The sequence below is a fragment of the Rhipicephalus sanguineus genome, chromosome 1 (assembly GCF_013339695.2).
Source record: "Rhipicephalus sanguineus isolate Rsan-2018 chromosome 1, BIME_Rsan_1.4, whole genome shotgun sequence".
Taxonomy (NCBI): domain Eukaryota; kingdom Metazoa; phylum Arthropoda; class Arachnida; order Ixodida; family Ixodidae; genus Rhipicephalus; species Rhipicephalus sanguineus.
Genome location: NC_051176.1, coordinates 285570087 through 285593026, shown reverse-complemented (window position 1 = coordinate 285593026; position 22940 = coordinate 285570087). Strand labels below are relative to the sequence as shown.

The following is a 22940-nucleotide window of genomic DNA, read 5'->3' as shown; positions in this document are numbered from 1 at the left end:
ATACTGTTCTAGTCTCCTTACACATCACAACCACAGTTAATTCAATGTTGCCGACTCTGTGGGTAGGAAAACAGGTTATGGCCAATTAGCCTCCAAGACCAACAGAAAAAAATATTGTGCACTAACCTCTGCCATTGGTTAGGAAACGTAAGACTGCTTCTCTAACAGGCGAAAATCATGACAAGCAAGATCACCGAAAAGGCAATAATGGCTTCAGTAGTAGTCAACAGCTAAGCATTATAGCGGTGCGTTTGGCTCTATTCTATGCTAGTTTTATCATCCAGCACTTTTGGCCAACTGATCCATTTGGTAATGCATGCAGACCATTGCTCCGACCACTGGTGAAGTGCAATAAGGCACGAACATAAAACAGTGGCCCTGATGTCAGCCCTAAGTAAACGATTTCACTGCTTCCTTAACGTCTGTGTCGGCAAAGTTGCGTAGTTGTAGGGCTGAAGACAAATATGCAAAACACAAAGATAACGTCTGGGGCACTGGCAAGAGAACGGTTCAGGATTGGCAGCCGGACTCTTAAAATCTGTATAAGAGTATGTACATTTAGGTTGGTTACTAACAAGGGAGCCTTCTCATGAAGGATAAGGATGGACTAGTGCATACAACGGACACTCCCAAATCATCACTGGCAACTTACCGATGTCCCAAAAGTGAAGTGTACAAGCATTGTATTCCAGTACTAACATACAGAGCAGAAACTTCGAGGAGAAACAAAACATGCAAAGTCGAAAATGACACAGCGTACAATGGAACGAGAAATGATAGGTGTAAGAGATAGGAAAGCCAGCAGAGTGGATCAGAGGACTAACAGGGGTAGCAGACACCTCAGTAGTTGCTATGGTCAGAGCGACGGAATGGACACGGCATGGGAACTGCAGCTGAGGACTGCAGAAAGTTAGGAAAGGTGATGAAATCAAGTCTGCATGCATGGAATGGAAATGGCTCATACAAGACAGGGGAAAGCGGAGATTATTGGGAGAGGCTTTTGTCCTGAAGTGGACAGAGAATAGGCTAATACTGATCATGGCTAAGGCTGTGAACTTAAAGGAGTACTGACACGAACTTTAGAAATTTTCGTATTGTCGCTGGTGCCAAGAACGCTAAAAAGTGTATCATGATTGCTTGGAATGCATTTAATATAATAGCGCTTCTTTAAAAAACCGCTTTCAGTTTTGGTATAGAGGGGGTGGTATCATAATGACATGTAAACAGTCACGTGGGATCAGCAACTCTTCACATTTTTGCAGCACTCTGTAGCTTGCTGTTAGTTGTACGTGTCGCACGTAAACAACGAAGGGTGAATTGACATCCAGCGGCTCTGACAGCAACTTTGGCTGCATCCAGGAAGCAGACTTCGCAACTCCAGCAAACAGTGTTGACTCGTCCAGCTAATGCCCATTGCGGTGGGGTTGTCTAGCAGATGGTGGGCGACAAACACTTTTTCAAACTAAAATATGTTATACATGTTTCCTGGCTCCGGTGTGCGGAGAGCGTTACATTACATGCAAGCAAACAAAAAATGTCCCTCTTTCGATGCCTCAAAATCGTGTCAGTACTCCTTTGAAGTGGCCATGCCAATTTTAGTGCAGCAACCATATTCTGAATATGAACATGCTACACCACTACGTATACTGGGCATCACTAAGAAGGGGTATAACTCACTCTATGCTGTTAATTAAGCACTGTCCAACATCATCACATATATCTTCTTTCAACTACAACAAATAACTTAGGCTCCAGTAGAACAAACAACATTTAAAGACTTAATTTTTATATGAAACGTTTCAGTTCAAGTTGGCATAGTAGGCTGTACATCGTAGGCTGTGCCACTCTTTTCCTAATCTACGCTCACACGCCCAGACACAGATAAATGGTATTGTAATTTGTTACTTTTTTTTTCTGTAAAATGAACAAAGTGAATGCAATATCAATTATATGCATGACACAGAAGGCGACAACACATGTAACTCATACTTTCCAAAGCCTGGGCCGGTATTTTGTAACGATGTCTTAACGCTTTATGCACTTGGCCAGTGGTCAGAGCGACAGTCCACCCATGTTAACAACAGGATTAAGTATAACATCACTACAAAAATATCAGCCCTGGCAATATCAAAAGCCAAACTAAGCAAAGATGCCAGTAACATTGATCTGGTTAAGGTCTGACAGTGTCATCAATGCTTATTTATGAACGAGCAAAAGTTGCACAATATAAAACATTGATTTATGACCTTGTTGGTAAGCATTTTATTTCCAGCGAATGACAGGCCAAGAACCACCACAGCAACACTGGGGGACTCCTCTCCCAATGGTTTCCAATTTACCTTGTCTTAAGCTAACTGGTTCCATTTTATGCCTGGAAAATTCTGCATTTCAGCACTGCACCTAATCCTCAGCCATTCTTGGCTGCATTTCCCATTCCTTGGTATCCATTCCTTTGCACTAACTGACAATGTTTTGTCTGTGCTGGGCATTTAATGACATCCAACATATTCACATCAATTCACAGCCCTTTAAGCACAAGCAAGCCGAGCTGCAGTGTTGTAGCATTTTTTTACGACAAGAATGATAACTGGGCCTTCAGTGCTTGCCCTGCATCGAAATTTGATGGTTCAACGCAGAGTTCCTGGCACAATGTAGCATATCTCAATTTCTTTTGCATCTAAATTACCAAAGCAGTCTATTAAGTTAGATGAATGCAAGATAATATCAATACTATTTTATAATCTGCACATTGCCTGGTAAAGTATCTAGATACCAGAGCTGTTGCAGCTGGTGCTATTGCAAAATGGAGCACTGAGAGTACTTTCACTTATCTTTATAGGGAATGAGCCGTTATGGTTTACCTGTGTAAATAAATATTGGGGGCTCAAGCACAACATACATAGCTGGTGAGACAAAACTTTCTGGTGTTCGCAATGTGTTCAGCCACGTAAGGTCAGTGTTCATGAATAGAGAGGTAGATGTGACATGGCTATAGCGGGACCAAAAATGGTCGCGTGTAAAACGTGCATCCAATGATGTTAAGGCAATGACTAGTGAGGTGTGACACAAACTGCAAAGGAATGCTAGATATAATGTCAACGGTTAGCACGCAGCACCACTGCATTAACAGTGCCCTTGTTAAGGTGGCAAGCTTTTGATCATGAAATAAAAAAGGAACATTTTCAGAGGTTTAAAGCTATGTAAGCACTTTACTAACAGAAGTGAAACACTGACATAACTGCATGCAGGTTTAGAACTAAAAGCCCGGAAGTTAATGAAGTAGAAAAAGTTAGCAGATATTTGGCTGCTAAGGGGAAGCGCAAGCAGCTTGCGTAGCTTGTCAAGAAGCATTAAGAACACAAAGGAAATGTTTGCAGCAATTGCATTGTGGCACCATGGAAGGAATTCAGCTGAGCAGTCACACTACGTTAACTAAACTTGCCACATAAAAATCGCCTGAGTGCAACTGCCAGCAATAATGGCTTCATATCAAAACAGGCCTGGCACAACGAGCCGGTTGAAAATGAAGCACCGAAGCACTACACAAGAAAACACACTCGTAAAGAGCTCAATACCACCCACTGCAAGCAAGGTGCAATATCACAGCTCTGACATCCAATAAATGAGAACTAAATTTCACGAGTTTTCTGAATAGTTGGAAACACACTTGGAAGAGCAAAATGGCAACAAGTAACACAGTGCTTTGAGATAACAGTGCCCTTTATAACGCCGCTAGTGTGATAGGGTCTTTTAGCGCAAAAAAAAAAAAAGAAAGAAAAAAAAAAGAAAAAAAAAGCGGCATGCGGAAGGTTCAAAAGAGCAGCTGAGATGATAAAGTGGGATCAAAGTTGGAAATGGGCCGTGTGTAGGCTGGGGGGTCGCATACATAATCGGATCTTATCCACCCCAGGCACGTAGGCCTCGGCAACCACTCAAGGCTGACGTTCTTGCATTGGCAGTGCTTTGTTTGTTTGTTGTTGGTTTTTTTTTGGGGGGGGGGGGGGGTCGCATAATTACAACATTTCAGAGGAAATTATAGCAGCACCCAGGGAACCATCATTCAAAAGAGTTACATTCAAAAGAGTTATCGAGGCGGTTCTCAAGTGAACGCGGTTTTGTGTCACGTAGCCAGCTAGGTTTACATGAAAACCATTTCGAGTCTCGACTCGCTCCGTAGCTTAATTAGCCGTCACGCGTACCAGCAAACGATGTTCCCAGCCGTGATAAGTTGGTCGTCAGCTACTTATTGCAACAGAATAAAAATATATAATTTTTGTGTCAGTACTCCTTTAATCCACAGAACACACTTAGAGGCGCCGTCGAAATATACTAAGAACGACACGCTTTCAGACTTAGTACTTTTGCCTCGCAGCTCAGCTGCAAGAACCGTGCACGCGAGTCATCAGAAATTCGTATTCTCCAGTCGACAAACAATTGGCGGTGTGGTATTAGGGGTCAATGGGGGACGAGTGCGGCTAAAACGCATAGCAGCTTGTTTTTCCGAAACCACATGACTTGGCAAACTCCCGCAGCCATGTCATGTGGCGTCAAAAAAAGGGAGTTCATTCAATTTGCCTCCTTCGCTAGCGGTGTTTAAAGAATGCACATGCAATTGATGCTTTACACGTATTGTCACCTCACGGCATTACTATGAAGGAATGCAAGGACGAAAAGGGCAGCTGGTTCGAAACTGCATTATGACACGTAATGTAGCGAAACGCGGGCCGTAAAAGCGCTAAATTTGACGACTCCCGGTCTCCTGATGCTGAGCCGCAAAGCAGGACGGTTGTCACTTTCCGCTAAAATTGTCCTGAACACGAACCACTACAGTGTCACACACGTTCGAAGTAAACGCACTGTTCTGGCGCAGCAAGTCGCGCTAGGCGAGAAACTGGGGCTACTGCATTTCTCTGTAAAAGCATCGTGGCAGCGCTATGGACAGTTTTAAGTACCACAGGCAGGGTATCGGAACGGAATGAAAACGTAACCGAAACTTTATATATTATTTCGTTCCGCAGTGAAACCGAAATTTTTTCAATCGTTTTTCGGTTCACGAGAAAACTTCCCAATCCGGAGCAACTGAGCTCATGCATTCTGAGCATATCCCAGGGTACAGTATTAGCGTGTACCTCAGGCAGGAATTACCAAGCAAAGATACGTTGAAATTGTGCAAAAAACAAAAACAGTGGCAACCAGAGATGTTTATATTAACGCAAGTGGACTTTTGCGTGCCTGTCACGCAGGCCATCATAGAGAGGGCATTGTCGGCGCTGAAGTTTGTTACAGCAAAAGCTGTTATGAGATCACAACAGTTGATTTTGGCGCCATAGTTGTCCGCCGCCGCCGGTGTCCGTGACAGCTATCGCCTGATATAAGAAAAAATTACAGATTTTTTTTTATAAGAAGAATTACAGGATTGGAATTGAACTGCCCGGCCCTTCCCAGAGTGCGAATGGACTATGTTTTTTTCATTCCGAGGAATTGAAAGGAATGGAATTGCGGCAAGTTCTAATTCCCCGCAATGGAATTGAAATGGAATGTAGGCGCCCATTCCGCAACACTGCTTCCCACCCACTGCAAAGTGCTCAGCCATAATTCTTCATCGTCGTCAGCCACAGCACAAAGTTGACATAATGCCTTACAGATGTGTAGCGTGTACCACGAGACTTCGAAGAATGACGAAAAATCGCATAGTGGGAACTTCTCTACTTCAGAAAAATTGGGATGCTTTATGGCGTAGTAGGTACTTTGCATGTGTACTTGTATTATTACCCCAAGAGACTCTCCAACGAGCTCTACAAAGTCTGCTCTTCCAGCTTTCGTTGTGACTGTGCGGCCTGTTCCGCGCAGGCCTGGCGATCTTTTTATCAGAACACCGGTCTCGCACATCAGAGAGTACACTCAATGACGTGCTGCTTCTGAGATCGTGCTCACTCCCTTGACACAAAGCAATGAGCCTACTAAAAATTTCGTATTTGTCGTTTGAGAAAATAAATACTATGACTTTGAAATTAATACTGGTTTGTGCTAGTTGGTAGGAATTTGTGGCACAGTTAATTCCGTTCCTCTGAAGAACGTGTTTTACCCTTGTCCCACTTTCCTAAGAGGAGGGCAAGTAACTGCATCACAAATCCAATGTTCTTTGTGCCCCGCCACGGTGGTCTAGTGGTTATGGCGCTCGACTGCTGACCCGTAGGTCGCGGGATCGAATCCCGGCCGCGGCGGCTGCATTTTCGATGGCGGCGGAAATGTTTGAGGCCCGTGTACTTAGTTTAGGTGCACGTTAAATAACCCCAGGCGGTCGAAATTTCCGGAGCCCTCCACTACGGCGTCTCTCATAATCATATGGTGGTTTTGGGACGTTAAACCCCAGATAGTAATGTTCTTTCTGATTACCTTAACTTCAAATTTTTGAATAAAAAATACCGTTACGAACCGTTACGGAACAACTTTTTTTTTCGTTCCGGAACAGAAACGGAACGGAACTTTTTGCGGTGGAACGAAACTAAAACCGAAACGAAAAACATTTCGTTCCGACACCCTGACCACAGGTGCCCGAATTTGTCGCGCGCTAAACCTGGATTATGCCAGCCACCCAAGAAACACTTACGGACGTCTGCTGCCTTTCTACACTGAAAATTCATCCTCGTTAAGCAAACAAAAAACTGACGCTAGTGATACCCGCGATACTGCGTCTGAATTGGAATAAGGCAACATTACTACGAGACGTGAAACCGTCAAAGCTTGAATCGGCGTAGACGAAAGTTATCATGGCACAAACTATTCGGCCTACCGCTGCGATCACAGATCAAAACGACGAGTAGTAGGAAATGAGAGTACCAGACGAGGCGGCATGTTAAAGCCGAGAAACCTGCGCTTGGCGAGCGCATTTTCAGCTACCCGACGTGCACTGGCTGGCTCCCACTGGAACACAGGCACTTGCCGACGACTTCGCCTACGCCACCGCTTGGACCCCCGTTTCAGAAGACCGGGACGGGGAAATCGTAACCATCTTGGCGCGTATGTTCTCATCTAAGGCGGATATCATGGAATTTTAAACACCGGACTTGAACGAATTCCCATCACATGCGGTTCACAGCTGTGATGCTCACGATGAGGGGTCAAACGCGTGTCAACCACGAACAAAGGAAATGCCGAGCACGCCTTCGAAGGTCATGCGGGACGGGTCTGTGCCCGGTTAAAAGCTGTGCCGAATAAAGTGATGTGCAAAAAAGCAGCCCCCCTGGGGAAACAAGGCCAACGCGGACTATCCGAGCGAGTCGCCGAAAAGGAAGCGTCGGTGCACGTGTCCCGGATGCGCACCGAGGCCCCCTCGACGTCGAGAGAAACTCACAATTCACGGGCAGACTGCTGAAGCGGAGGCAACCGGTTCTCGGCCGACAGCTGCTACAACGGTCACACACCACACAGGGGAGACACGGAACTACTGCACATCCACGTAGAATCCAAGGCGCTGCGGAAACGGCGCATGCGACCCATGTGCTGTCTCGACAGCGGCGATCGAGCGGCAGCACACGTGCGGCACTCACCTGCGCGAGACGGTATCCAAGGGACGAACGACGGCAACCGACGAGGCGCAAGCAGCGCGCGCCGCGGACCTCCGCAGGCGGCAGGAATGCGGCGCGCGATGACGTCACAACCCGTCTGACGACTGGCGCAGCCGCCGCGCGAGGGCTTTCCGGCCGCTGTCACTGCTCGCACCAAGGACGCGGCGGGGGCACGCCAGGACGTCCGCGAGCGGCTCCAAAAACGCCGGGCCCCGGCCGCGGCCGCGGCCGCCTGGCAACAGAGCCTCGGAAGTGCGCGTGTGCACACCGGCCGCCGACGTGCGAATTTTCTTAGGATATAACCCCTCCGAATTACGAGCAGCCGTGACAGAAGGTCATCGCTACGTGCACGTCCGCGTACGCTTCAACGCCACGCGAGGATGCGGACGAAGCAGCTACAACCAAAGTCCGTAGATTGCCCGAACGGCGTGACAAACAAGAAATGGAGAGAGTGAAACTGGTCGAGTCATGAAACCATGACGACGACGTGGCAAGCACTGCAGGCATGGTTGTACTTGCCTCAAAAATGTTCGAGGTTCCGCTAAATCACTACAGCATAAAGAACACGAGCAACAGCTGTTCTAACAGCAGAACCGCTACTTGATCGCCAAGTTTGTGCTGCGCTCAAGCAACTAGTTTCGGTGATGGATACTTCTTTCAACTTCACTTTTAAAGACGAAATTCTTCTAAAACGAAAGAAAAGTTCTAACAGACAAGACGAAATTCTGTATTTAAACGAGGTCATCGGCGTTAAAGGGATATGGACACGATTTTCTTTTTTTTTTTTTTCTTGTCAAACGAAAGGTCAGACCCTCAAGAGCCTAAAAATGTATTGGTAAGCGCGAGTGCGCCGTGAAAAATTGATCACATGTTTTGAAAATCTAGTTTCTGTTCCTACTGTACCCTGACATCACGACACGGTATGAGCGTCTCGTCACGTGCATCGTCAAGATATCTTGACGTAACCACGGCCGTCCGCTCCGTGGCTCCATTGGCGAAGCGCAAGCGGTAATTTTATGTTTTTGCTACCTGACGTCATCGCAACTAGCCAGTCACCAGAATTGATACTGTAGCCTGACGTCACGCTAGTGTCGATGCCAGTAAGTGCGCCATGCGAAAGTTGACTTTAATGTCAAAATAGCATTCACTGAACTTCACACATGCTCAGAGCCGTCTCTGTATACAGGATATTTGTATGGCGGAGTAAACTGCTTCGAAAAGTGGTGTCAGTACCCCTGTATGTCTGTCATCCTAAGCCCTAATTTACCAGGAAATTCGGCTTCCCCGAAAAAGAAGCTAATTTATTCGTGCTTCAGATGCACGAACTGAAGCGCACTGCCAAATTCGCGATGCCAAGTTGAGACTGCAGTTTTATAATGGTGTCACACGGTAACTTGATCGCGATCGGGCCTGGTCCCGGTCGAATTTTGCGCGATTGGCTCCTTTACGCAAGCTGCTGAAGGGAGCCAATCGTTGTTGAGAAATTTGATCCTAATGGGGCTCAGTCGTGATGAGCAGTGCACCGTGTTGAAAATCAGCGCTACGCCCTCACCGTGGCTTGAATCGCATGCTAGGCCATTGAAGAGGGAAAATGTAGCATTTGTCCACGCATCGTGAAAATAGTGGCGGAAGCGACTTAATTCTGTGAAGCTTTCCAACATGTCCACTCTGCAGCTTATGCGTCATTAGTGCACGCACTACGGAACAGTTCATTTATACACTTTAAATGGCTGGATAAGCGACATGAAACGCGAAAGTTCGCCAAAGGAATGTTGCGGGGCTAAAACTGAACAACGCGGATTCACTTACAAGGAAGACAAGGCGTGATGTGCTGCCATTAATCAACACGGTGGTTTAGGTGTACAATGATGCGTCCTATCAAGTATTTCGCGAGATACGTAGCCCATAACTCGTGGTTTCTAGAAATTTCCTATATTAACTGCTTGTGTGGTATTACGCGCCAAAACCACGATATGATGAGGTCCGCCGCAGTGGGAGACTCCTTAATAATAGACAATTCAGTTTAGCGCACGCAACGCGCGAAAGCGAGCAACACTGCGCACGCGCTGAAAAACGAAGATTGGGACACTGGTGGCGTGCGAATCTGCAGGATCGAACAAATCCAGCAGCATAAACACCAAACCACTGGCTGAAAGTTTTATTTTTCTTTTCTTTTTTGCGCCGGATCCGGGTTCCCCGTCTGATCGCCCGTTGCAAAGGGCAAGGCACCAATAATCATCATCATCATCTATGAAAGATGCGTGCGTTTGCGCCCGCTAGATCTCGGCGCTTACGTTGCGGCCGCTACAGCCGTTGCGTACCCTATTGGCGGCTCTCTCGCGAGATCTCGACCTGCCGAGAGCAAAACAGACAAGTGGCCGCTACGGACAGCAGCACGGTGGTCATGGCAGCGAACGATGTCCGTGTGAATTTCGACGTTGCGCTTGATTTGGAGCTTATGTAAGTAGCTTGAACCCAATCGGTGAACAGGTGCAGTGGATTGTGATCGCTGCTAAGCCGGAGCACGACACATCACGACCGGACACCGTCAGTTCCTGCATGCCGGCTATTTTCCAGGGAAGCATTCCTACGATGATTTGTGGATTACGCGCGGGGGGTCGTGTATATAATCTATCCCTTTGAACTGTGGTGGTTGCTACTTGGGTCAGACCAGCAGATGTCTGAATGATCGCCTGCAAAAGCATACCTAATGTTAGAAACGAAAGGGATGGTTCTAGCCATGCATTGCTAAGACGGTTTTCTCGCACACGGACAACCCTCATCACTGTGGAAGCACCTCGCATGGCTCGTGAAGAATGCCCACGCATAAGTGAGAGCTGGCATTCCTGGAAGACGCCGGAACCAACGGTGGGAATCTTTTTGTATTTTGACCGCCTGGCACCCAACTCTATGTACACGGCCAACAACCGTATGCTGGTAAGCCACGTCAGTACGATGGCTAGGGGAACATATCCGAGACTGCGCGTGATCCAAACAACTGCCGCGAAAGAATATCTGTGCTGCTTTGGTCCTGTAGAAATCGTACATGCCGACGTCCGTTTTACAAGCGGGAGTAGCCGACTTTGAACGACGCACACAAACAAGCATGCGGTTGTAAACAAGCAGACACACAGTAAAAAAGACGGCCAACACGGGACCACCGCTTCAAAGCGCATTTAACTTGTTACTACGGCTATGAGTCAGCAAAGGGCCGGTGTCCTCGTGGCAGTGAACGCGCCCTGACTTCAAACTAGGTCAGCCGGGAAGTCGCGGCCGCCAGGGCCAAGCGGTAGTACTCGGTTGCATAGGAAAAAATGGGCCGCACCAGATATACCTCACGAACTAAGGCTGAAGACACCACGTAACTGCCTTCAAAAATCAACCTTCGCGCAGGCCTGTCATTCGCCAGTTGTGCCCCGGACAAAGGTCACGCCAAGGTCAGACGAGCTGCTAGAGCTGCCGTTCGCAAAAAGTATCCTGGATATAGATACGGGCCAAAGCAAACAAGGCAGCGAGTATCTCGGTACCACGGCGCTGGGGCGCCGGAGGGAACCACTCAAGAGGTTGCGATAACAAGTCCCCTCCCATACCGTAAGCACAACTGCGCCTGTTGACTCACAGCAGCCTTTACGAGTCAGCGACACTTATCAAACTGTGCCGGGGGGATCGCACGGCTACCACGTGCCGAGCGCCTCCGGTGTACTGCGCGATAAGTCCTCCAAGAAGCGAGCTTCGTCGTCACTTCCCAGAACTGCGCACAGGCATTTCCCAACTGTCGTGACTCGCGGCCACTTCCGGACGGCAGAAGTCGCAGTTTTCCTTTCTACGTAAGATTCATGGCGCGTGCGGCGAACAACCATTTGGCGGAGACTGCATTCCTACGTGCCACAGAAACGACGACCAAATGTACCGTGCACTTTAGCATGCAGACTGAACAACGCTGCTCCAGCCAACCGGTTGTCTCAATCTGGGGACCATATTCAATATACGGAAGTAAGCGCGCGTCACGCGTGGGAGTGAACAGACAACGCAGGAAACCGCCGCCGTATCAGCCTGGAATGCGACCTCTAACTGCGTCATACGCACCGCTGTCCTCATTAAAAAGACGAAAATTACCCGCGGAGTCAGCAGGCACAGATATTACGCATTACGAAGAAAAAGAGCGGCACAGAGAGCATATACTTGGGGTTGACTGATATCTGTCCTTACCAACCGTCCAGCAGGAGAATATGTGCATGAGCGACAGTGGCACCCGTTCCAACTCGCTCAGCAACCACGGTAAATCGTGCTAAAAAGGGCCCCTTACCGTATTGTAAGGTTGGGTACATCTGAAGCGCGATCGAAACCTAATCACTGCCCATTTCGGTAAATCGCAGAATTCGGACACCAGCTGACACCTTTTACAGAAATATAAACTTTTTTTTTTCTCATGCGCACAAAACATATTGTCACAAGTGGTTCCGTTATAAAATTAGATAGCCAGCACCACAACCACAATTGACGTGGCACCGATATTTCGCCTGCATAGGGTCTTTTTCCAAAGCAGTTTCTAGACCTGGCGTGGCTCTAGGGTAGGACACCTGACTGCCACGCAGAATGCTTGGGTTCGATTCCTGCTCGGATCCTAATTTTTATTCTTTGCACTTGTCAGGTCAACGCTGTCGATGTCCGTTTTAACGCACTCGCATTAGACCCGTTTTTACTTTCAAATGTAGCGTTAATAAGACGGACAAAAGAAAGCGTTGGTTCTATCATCTTCCTTGCGTCCATCTTGTTAACCTATATTGTGTGGAACATTTAAACGCCCTTCTGCGAGTCGAGCGTTCTGGCACCTGGCCTGCGCTTGCTCCTCTATGGAGCTAGAAAGGGAACACGCGTGCGTGTATTAGGCGACGATGCACGGCTGAACGCCTGTACTGCAGCACTCGTAGAAATACCAAATGGCACAAATCACGCATGTATCTCTAGTCGACGTCACCCGGGCCAAGCCAGTCAGCAATCGCGGGGGTTTCACGACCGCTGCCCTTCGATGTCAAGTCATGGTCCGTCAGTGACGATGGAAAGTAGTCAGTCAGATATTGGAGGCTGTAGAGTGCATCGAGGAACCAAGTACGCCACGTCGGCCGTTCCTCCCGCCGTGGTAAAGCATTGCAACGAATCGGACAAAAAAACCGAAACCACTCCGGCATGACGCAATCCAGAGGCACAGCCTGTTCCAAGGACAACCACTCGCGGTGCACCCCCTTCTACGCCGACCGAGGAAACGGCTAAATATCGCAGAGCTCGCAGACACATCACGAGGGCCAGCGTCACGATGGCGAGGTCAGGCGGGGCCGTGACGCTGACCCTCTACTTAAAAAACAAGGAATTTGGCAGACGCGAATAAATTAAAATGCTACACTGCAGGTCGGCAACCTTCGGCAGAGCCACGGTTCGGGAACGTATCCAGCGTTCGACCGGGGCTCGGCTGATGGTTACTTAATAAAAGAAAAACCACATACCTTTGGCGTCTTCCTGCGGCGCTGGTTCCGATGCGAGATCGGGTTTGTTGCGCCCACGTCGCGGGCTGCTTGCTGACGAGGTGGTAGCTGGGCAAGAGCTCTGACTGGACGCCGGGCTGACGTATCGACTCCGAGTCGCACAATGGCCCTGAATAGACGAGAAAAAAAAAAAAAAAAGGAGCACAACATTTGTTTGTCAGCATTATGTAAACGTAAACAAGCTTTGACCGCAGTTCCAGCTCAATGTTGTCATGAACATTCCTCTGTTTTGAGAAGACATACCACATGCATGTCTGACAGTACCAAACAGCACGTAAAACGTTTACCACTCGACACACTGGCATACGTGAAGGCGCGAAGAGAGCCTACCATTTATTTTCGAAAAATGAACGGGCCCACACTGCTCTCTCCACGTTTAGCGCGACCCGCACGGAAGCACGCAAGAAGCCCGCGTGGGTAAAACAACAAACGCGCTTTCTGGGCTGAAAGGAGACGCAGCCGCCGGGCGGGTTACGAAAGAGCAGGATCCAAGATGGATGCGTCAAGGAGGGCGGCCATTACTGCGAGCGGGAAGGCCAGCAAGAAAGCTGTGCGCACCGAACGTGACCCCGTTTCTCGAAAAGCGAGCTGCGCCGAATATGGAGTGTGGGAGCGGCGCAAAACCAGTTTGGCGCGCAGACCATCGAGGACGGTCCTTTGTTCCTCGGCCAACACCCTCACCGCGCGGGAAAGCCGCTTCGCCTCCTAACACTTCCGAGCAAGGTAACCCTTTCACGCGATGCAGGTGTTGACCGTTGTCCACGCGGCCGATCTATATATTACGCGCATCAGCTGTGGACAAAAGGTACCAGCGCAATCGATTTTACTAAACTCTGAAAACCTGCATACAGTTGTCCTCCCCTCGACGAATTAGTATATCATCGATATAGCCAACTAGTTTTCGTTCGCTGAAGTAAGAAATAGCGCTCACTTGTGAAAGCAACCCCACAAGGGACAGTTCAGCAGTGTTGAGAATAGCCGCAATATAAAATTTCGGAGTGCGAAAATATGAAAGTAGGCATTTCTGGAAGGATATTTTTCGAACAAAAACGCATTCACACAATGCTTTCCTCGCTGCAAGTGCGTCCAACATCTCCCCACACACACACATTCTTAAAATTCCCCTTCTTTCGTCCATTCTAGGAAAGAGCACCACGAAGGCGTTTAGAAAATTAAAATGATAATCAGATCCACGTTGTGCAAAGGAAGATTGAAAAGCCGGGGACGAGTGTTGAATGAATATAACGGTTCGTTCTGCTCGTCTGCGGTAACATTCTTGCAAGTTGTGCATTTTCCTATAGATGGCTTGCACGTTACGTCATGGACGCAGCTTCTGAATGGAACTGGGACTCCACGATGGCCGCCTTGACGACAAACAAGTTGCGTCTACGCGAAAACAACGCGGCAGAAACGTCTCTGTGCATGCGATGTTTTGATAACATGAATGTGACATCGGAAACGCTGCGTCCCCACATGCTGGTGCTCCAACACGGCGCTTTCAGTGACGTCGGTGCAAGCCATCTACAGGAATCCGCGTTAACAGATGGTCCCTTGAAGCCGCTTCCATAACGCCCTTGTTTCGAGACCACTATGTCCTGTAACAACTGCCGTAGCAAGTGTAGAAAAACGAAAAGACCCCGTCGGCCACAGCTGGCCACAGAGGCGGACAGTGGTGGCATCACATTTATCCGAGACCTTGAACGACACTAATTGAGAACGCATGAACGGCCCAGGGTGGTCGGCTAAGGGTCGGGACGCACGAGGCATGTTCCCGGAGGCTGGACGCAGAACCAGTTTGGGACAACCAGTTTCGGCGCCTTCCGGCTGGGGAGTCAACGACCCGGGCGCGTCGGGTGCCAGTCGGAGAAATCAGGCCGATATACGCGACACAGGTTGGCCATTCAGCACTGCCATGCACGCACCGTCAGAAATATCTGAGCATCTTGGCCCGGAACCAGAAGGCAGGGAGGGGGCCGTCAAGGCCGGGTCGTCAACCTCCGGACAACGCCGAGACTGGCGCTATCGCCACCGCACCACGAGCGCTGACCTTCACAACAAATGGCCGCTCGCCACAGGGAAAACGCTGGCCAAACACTTTTAGCACAGTCGTAGGGGTCCGGGAGAGCGGGTCGAAAATAACCGGACCGGGGGTCCGCCAAGGGAGGTAGTCGGCAGACGTGAACCAGGCGCACTTCCCACGTCAGCGACGAATGCTAAACAAGCGCTTGCGAAATCACGCACACCATGCGCCGCGACTTTGGACGCGCTCCCACTTCCGATCGCGCTCACTTGCACCAAACAAGAGTGACTGCACACGCCAAGGGCAAACCAAGGTCAACACAACCCGCAAATCCTACTGGCGCCGGATAATCCCGCACCCAAGCGTATTAACTGCAACACGGGCTCAAACATGAAACCGCAGCTTTCCTACAAGCAGTTGCGGCTGAGCCTCGAAATCATGTGGCTTGAGAGAAGGGATCAGCTACAAGAGATGTCAAAGCAGATTATCTGAGAACACGAGTGTCAACCAAACGCAAGTCCATAATCGACGGTGTCATTGCAATGAGAGATCGGGTTAACTAGCCGCTCGGATAATACCAGCCACTGAGATAATGCCAGCAAATGATAAGCATACAAGCAACTTATATTGAAGTATGCGTGTCAAAAGCATCGAGGGATGTGTTAACTACGTGGAGTTCAAATTGAGATATTCATGATGAGTCAATTGTCGGGCGATAAAACGGTATAATTTGATGCTAACCTTCAAGCGGAAACAGAGTACAGTTTTTTAAGGCTGCACAACTATCTAGGTTTTCTTTTTTTGACGCGCGAGACAAGCACAGAGGAACGACGTGAAGCCATGTTAAACGAAAACTCGAAACGATCCCAAGGCGAGACCAAGGTCGCAGTCCTACGCTGTATCCTGCCTCGTAGGCAAAAACAGGAAAGGGAGCGGACGGGGAGAGAAAAGAGCGAGCCAAGTAGTGGTGCAATACCGCGCCCTCGGGAAATCGCGGGCGGTTCTAAGTTTTTTCTAGTGCAGCGATTGCTGCTTGGTTGCAGCTCCTCGAAGTCCCGCCAAAACCGACCTCTTCGCGCGCACTGATCAATGAAGGTAGTAGGCACAGAGGGCGGAAATGCCAGACAAAGGCCGGGCACGCGTGAGTAATCAGTACTACTATTGTAACAAATTTGCGACGACGACTTCGCGAGTCAAACTGCACAAAACTCCAACAACCGTGAGAGTAAACAGTGCGATCAGTGGCGGGAGAACACACACACAACGTGCGCACATACACATAAGCACGATCGAGAAACGAGGTGGTGATAGCGAAGAAGCAGGACACCTCGTGCTCGAGGCGCACAAAGAGGCCGTGGAGGGTGGACACCGCCGCGCAGGTCCGCTGCGATCAGCCGGTGCAGAGTGGCGCCGCACCTGAGCTTGCTTAACGAGTCCGATCGCACGTACAGCACGATCGGACCAGCGAGAGCAGAGTAGTCGGCAGATCTCTACACACACAAAGGAGACGGATGACCGTGCCAAGGGATCCGGACGGTGCTTTCACGACATCCACGGGCACTCACACGCACACACTTGATCGTCCGCACAGAGTCACAGCGCACAAGATCGTCGCGAACAAAAAGTAAAAACAAAGAGAGACAATAAGGCTTTCACTTACGACTTTGAGCGGGCTGTTGAGCGTGCACGTTCTGCGGCGAGGCGTAATCCCGACGTTCTCTCCCTTCAGAATGGACTCGACTACTGCAAAGAAGAGCAGAGCGGGGGGTCACGGGCGAACTGCGCACGCGCGGGGGCCGTCTCCTCAACGGCGAGAGAGGGACGCGCCCCACGTGACGCGACGCGCCGGCGGCTGCTGCTCGCCTACGACGACTCGCTCGACCTGGCGGCGCTAGCGCCGCCGCGCTTCGCCACATGTTCCCAATCGCATGCATCGCGCAACATTGGCGCCGACAAAAACAAACACCGGCCGCAGGGCAACTACTGCACGCCGTTTAGTCCTTCCAACAGTGATTGCACATTAAGGCGCACTGCATTGTCATGCTGCTTAAGGAACAATGCGCCGAAGGGCATCAGCTGTGCTCCACTGAAATCGAATGAATATCGTGCGCCTTTCGACAAAATTAAAGTGCCTCGTGTGCGAATTCATGCAAAAGAAATCGATCCCTACTTCGGATTAAAAGTAAGCAGAATGAAGGCATTTTTTTAATGCCGCAGCGGAAATCTGTTTCGTACCTAACTGCGAAACACATTATGCTATTTCAAAGGCTAGCTGTAAAATAGCCGCTCCACATAATTTTTCATCTTTATACATTTGCAGATTACTCATGTGGCTACTGGGTATACGTACAAAATGGTGACTGCATTTTCAATGAACAGATTCGGAGAAGCGCGCGATTTGGTGATATGACATATTCGGTCGTTTGAGACGGCCGTGCTATGAAGGTGTACGACTGAGCATACAGGTAGTAGATAAGTTGTTATACGCAAGTGGAGCTCGCTTATGTTAAAAATAACGCTTGTTGCTTGGGGACTCTGGTTCACTGCCTCTGAAATGACCACCCGAATAATCAAACAGCAAGCAAATACTTGGTCATCAACTAAAGGTCATTACTGAACGAAAGCTGCTTCCTCTTATGCCGCAGCGACTTGACAGCACGGACCATTTCGTTAGTTATCCGACGCTGCAAGTGCTGCTTAAATTCTGATCCAGACAATAAGGCGTGTGACAGGACCGTCTGTTAATCAAAGAAAGCAAGTTTCAAATTTCTGTGACACGGTACACAAATTTCAAAGTACGTCCGAGGCTCGGTGGTACAACGATTACGGTGCTCGGCTGCTAACCCGAAAGTCGCGAGTTCGATCCCGGCCGCGGCATATATAGGCGAAGTGCAAGAGGGTTGTGTACTGTCAGGGCACGTTAAACACCAGGTGGTCGATATTTCCAGAGTTCTCTACGGCGTGCCTCATAATCATATCGTGGTTTTGGCTCGTAAAACCCCCGATATGCCTGCACGGGAAGGCGCTGAACGACGAGCGCATTTTGGTCAGAAACGCTTCGTAAGCGTCTGCGTGTCGCGATGACCGCGCTTCCCTCTTTTGCCCATGACTCCCGCGGTATATAGACTTCTTCACTCGTGTAACCGCACGCATTTGGCTTAACAAAAGCGGCGTCGCACACTGAGCGCAGCCGGAAAAACACCGCGGAGCAATCAGCCGCAACGACCTGGCTGAAGGAACGGGAAGTCGACACGCGGAGCTAGCTAGCTGTGCGCGCCCGCCAAAGGGAATGCACGAGGAAAGCCATCGCTACACTTTGGCTAGTTTTGTGCGCGTCGCTCCAAGCTGCGCTGTGCGGCAGCAATCAGCCTCGAGTGAAAAAACGAAAAAGAACCTGCTCCGCGGCGGTAGAATCCACATGTTGCCGTCAGTCACGCTAAAACGGAACACGTGGAATCCGGACCCCATACCGTCACACATCCACGCAACCGGCGTTGGAAAAAATCCCGACGATGTGATAGGCTCAGCGAGCCTTTTATTCGCCCGTTGTATGCCAGTGCTTATCACAAGCACCGATACACTGGAATGCTCGCACAAAATGGAGCGCGTGTACGGAAGAATAAAGTCTGTATGATCGCGTTACAGCGGCGATGGGCGTCGCACGATAACACCCAAACCAAGTAATGTGGTTAATGACAGTTTAAAAATTTATCTCTGGGGTTTTACGCACTAGGCGCACGTTTGCTTGCATTTCGCCTCCACAGAAATGGGGCCGCCGCCACTGGGATTCGAACCCGCAACATCTTGCGGGTACATACGGTTGTCGAAGTGGCTGCCGCTTCGACAACCCAACCGCTGCGCCTCCTCGAACTGCAACACTGACTGCGCTGCGGCACGGCTCCGTTAAACATATCATGCATTTTTGTCTCACGCTTACCGCTGCGAAAAGCGCTCCGTGTCGGCAGCCGTGCCTCGTATATGTATCGATAGTACCTTGAAGACATCCCATATTCGGTGAACCCGCCACGGTGGATGTGGATCCTGCAATAGGATACCTCAGGGTTCATACATCGGTGCCTGTCACTAGTGCCGGGTGTTTGGCAAGCAGTCCATGACGGATAAGTGGGATGCGGACGTGGTCCAGATTTAGCGACCAGTTGAGCGCACAACCAACCCACGCCGCGTGCGTGGCTAGTGAAAAAAAGCTAATCTGCGCACGCCCTGCAATCTAACCTTGTCAGCCGAGTACATCTGGCACCGCGGGCGTTGCCCGACCGCCACGATTGACCCGAACTCTGGCCCTGTCTAAGTGGACAAAGAAGCGATAAGAGCGACACTCTGTCCTCCTGCCTCTAACGTGGGGTGCACACAGAAAAAAAGAAAAAAAAAAGATAGCGCTTCATTTATGCCTCGAGGCCGACGATGCACGCCTTTTCCAGGGCGCACGATGGTAGCCAAGTTCAGAACGGAACACAGAGCGAGCCGTTGGCAGTCCCGTTCCCCCACAGCATCAGTGGCCGCGAACCCCTTCCACGATGTGATCACACAGACAACGCAAAACTCGTTTTCTTTTCGGCAAGCAGGTGAGCCGGAAGAGCGCGCCGAGACGTAAGGCGAAGCAAAAAACCACCAGCGCAGGAAACTGGTGGAGTTGCCCCCCTCACGCAGACCAAACGCTCTCCATTACAGCCGCCTCTGCGCCGAATTTCTCCAGACAACACTCCAAGGGGGGCGGCCACAGGGAGCGAGAAGAACCCTCAACGAGAAAAACCTGCTCCCCGGAGACTCTTTCCAGGCGCGCGTATCTATAGATTTTCCCGGAGTTTTGTTTTGCTGCGCCCGCAAATGCCCCTGTGGCGGCTGCGCTCTCACCCGCCTCCCTCTGTTTAGGCGCCCCCCACCGCCCTTCCCCACTGATACTTGTTCTCTCTTTTTTATGACCGCCTTCCCTCCGTCCCATTTCGTCTTTCACGTCGTCATCATTCGCGCTGCTGCTGCCTGCTTTTGCTTGTTTTGAATGGGCGCCGCTCCCCGCTCGCAGGAAATAGCTGGAAGCACTCGCCCTTTGCGCCTCCGTCACCACCACTCCTATATGTCAGTTCTTTCCCGGCTCTCAGGAATGTGGGGGGAAAAAGAAAGAAAGCAATACCCTCCCCAGTGTCTGCTCCCCCCGAGAGCATCTCCCTCTCCTCTGCCGTCAACGAAACCCGCTGACAGGAAACAAACACAACCAAATTTCGATACGCAGGCCACGCGTGCTGCAGAATGAATAGACAAAAAGAAAGAAAATCTACCCCCTTCTATTCGCCATCATCGCTGCTAGCGAGAGACAACTACGATAACTTTTTTTTTCTTGCACTACCCACACCGGGCAGGAATGCAGAGCGGACGGGGGGCTTCTTTTCCGAAACGTCTACATATTTACATTGGGCCGTCCTTTCTTCTCCGTTTCGTGCCCGACGTACCCGCCCCGTCTCGATCCGTCCGACGAGAGTGCAGGGCGCGGCAAAGAAACTGAAAGCCCCGCGCAGTGGTTCGCTCCAGAGCGCATGGCAGTGGCGCTAGAGGTCACTCCAAGGTCAAACAAACCGCACCCTACAAAGGAAGGCACTGCGGCAAGCAAAAACGGTTCGTTTTTTTGACAAGATGTGCATCAATCGGCTTTAGATGTAGTTGGACTCGCAGCGAAACGGAATTGCTAGCAAGCCTGATACCCATGCCGACTGTACATTGCGCGTGTGTGACGCAGACATGAGGTAACTGCGTGATGCAGCAATGTCGTGAAGTGGGTCGACAATATAGGTGCGACATGTGCCTACGCCCTACTATGTGCGAAGCAACTCCCTTCGTGCGTTCGCTCTGACGAAAGCGACCGTCTCTAGAGCAGAACAAGAATATTTTCACCAACATTTACTTGACAAGTTGGGTGCCATAAGACATAGGTCGCACTGCCTCTGTGTTGAAGTAAGAAGGACGATCTGGTCATCACTAAGCTAGTCCGGATTGTTAACCTGATGTTTGTAGTGAATTGGTTAGAAATAATGCCGCCGATAAGGGGCTGTCTCGGCCTTCACCCCGTGTATTCGACTGCTCGACTTGCGAGGCGCTTTCTTTTTCTCAGTAATTAAAAGGTTCGCCCATGACACATAGCGCTCATTCAAGCTGAATTACTCTAATGCGCGTAATCACCAAAATTTCGATAATACCGTAATAATGCAACTTACTAACTGTTGTCGGTGAGTTCGCAAGTTAAATAACGAATGGTGAGAATGAAACCACTATCAATTTCGCAAAGTGTCCGAGGAGGTGCGTTTCACGCATTTTTGATCCAGGTTCCTCCGTCTGCCCGTTGCAAAAGGCAGGGCACCAATCATCATCATCACCTGCAGTAGAGTAATCCTTCAGTAGGTTTCGTTAGACAAAATTTTCTTCCAAGCGAGCTGCATTTAATTCCTAAGTTACAATATGTGCGCGAGAGTAGTTATTTAAAAAGTTAATTCGAGCAATTGTTAGTCAACTTTCTAGCCCGCGTCTTCCATACATATGTGCCACGGACGATCTTTTAAAATGTTTTATGGCGTTTAAGAACTATGTCTCGTATATACATCGATAGTACCTTGAAGACATCACATATTCGGTGAACTGTTTGTTGCGTGGAACACAATGCCAGGGAGGAAGCTCGCGCTTCGTAGTGTTTATACCGTCGCAAGCACAAGCCGAGCGACGCATGCGTTGCACATATCGGTGGGCAACTGAGTCGTGCCTGACTCAATGGCCGACGTGCTCCAGTTGTGTCAATTTGCGGAATAGGTATTCCGGATTGACGTTTGACAAGCGCCGCATGGGCTACCAGCCCACACATGACCCACGCGGCTGCCGACATCAAGCGCGGCCCACTCGGACAGTCGGCTTTGCTCTGATGTGACCGGCATCGCTGTTTTTCGAAAAACGCTGCGAAAAGAACGCCTAATCTCCTCAACGGAGGAAAGCATGCTTAATGGAGCCGGCCGAAACAACCGACGAGCGCAGTTGCAAACACGACCTCGAGAGGCCGGAACAACCGCCCATGCGTCACGCGACTCCCACCCCCGTTTCTCCTCGCAGGAAACGACGAATGCATACTCGGCCAAGATTATAGCATTCGCCGACTGCCCAGCAGGAAACGTGCCTGCCTTCTCGAGACGATGCGCACATGATTTCTGCCTTATCGGTGTCGAGAAAAACCGGCGTAACTATAATGGTTGCGACACCCATACACACTTCTATCTGATAGCGTACGAATTTTACCAGCGTATTTCGATGGCCACTGGCTCAAACTTTTTTAAATAGGACATTCGAGGCAGTGGTTGCTTTTGCCATGGTTTATAAAACCTCGTTGGTACAAAGCATTATTTTGAGCGTTCAAGTGAGACCGAGTCACTTGCGGGGCATTACGCACGAAAAGCCATTGATTACCACACGGGTATCCCGTTGCTTTGTTATCAACCTGGCCAGGCCTAATACCATTTTCAATTTGCGAACCCTAGCTAATCATGCTAATACAATATTTGTCCGCCTTTGCTGCAGGCCAGCAACTTGAACAGTCTCGAATTCCCTATATTATGAAACATCCGGCATAAGGCGAGTACACGTTTGGCGTACGGGTGTTCACCCATTGCCGGACGGCCTTCGTGTGTACGACACGTCCTTTATCATTAAAGGATAATCTTCATTGCAATTTACGAATCGCAACATGTTCATCCACTTGGGGCGGATGAACATGTTGTTCAAGTTCCTGTCCTCCTGCGCTATCGGATAAACTATCACGTTCGC

General features: G+C 49.7%; 1 protein-coding gene across 2 annotated transcripts in view; it reads right to left on the bottom strand.

Moving 5' to 3' along the window:
• The window catches only part of LOC119379177 (probable JmjC domain-containing histone demethylation protein 2C), a 230472-nt gene that overhangs the window by 47799 nt on the left and 159733 nt on the right, over positions 1-22940 (bottom strand). For both annotated transcript variants that reach the window (XM_037648384.2, XM_037648386.2), the window contains exons 6-7: positions 16789-16871; positions 13070-13217 (exon numbers count right to left, since the gene is read on the bottom strand). In XM_037648384.2, the coding sequence (XP_037504312.1) occupies positions 13070-13217; positions 16789-16871 (231 nt within the window). The remainder of the gene's footprint in view (positions 1-13069; positions 13218-16788; positions 16872-22940) is intronic.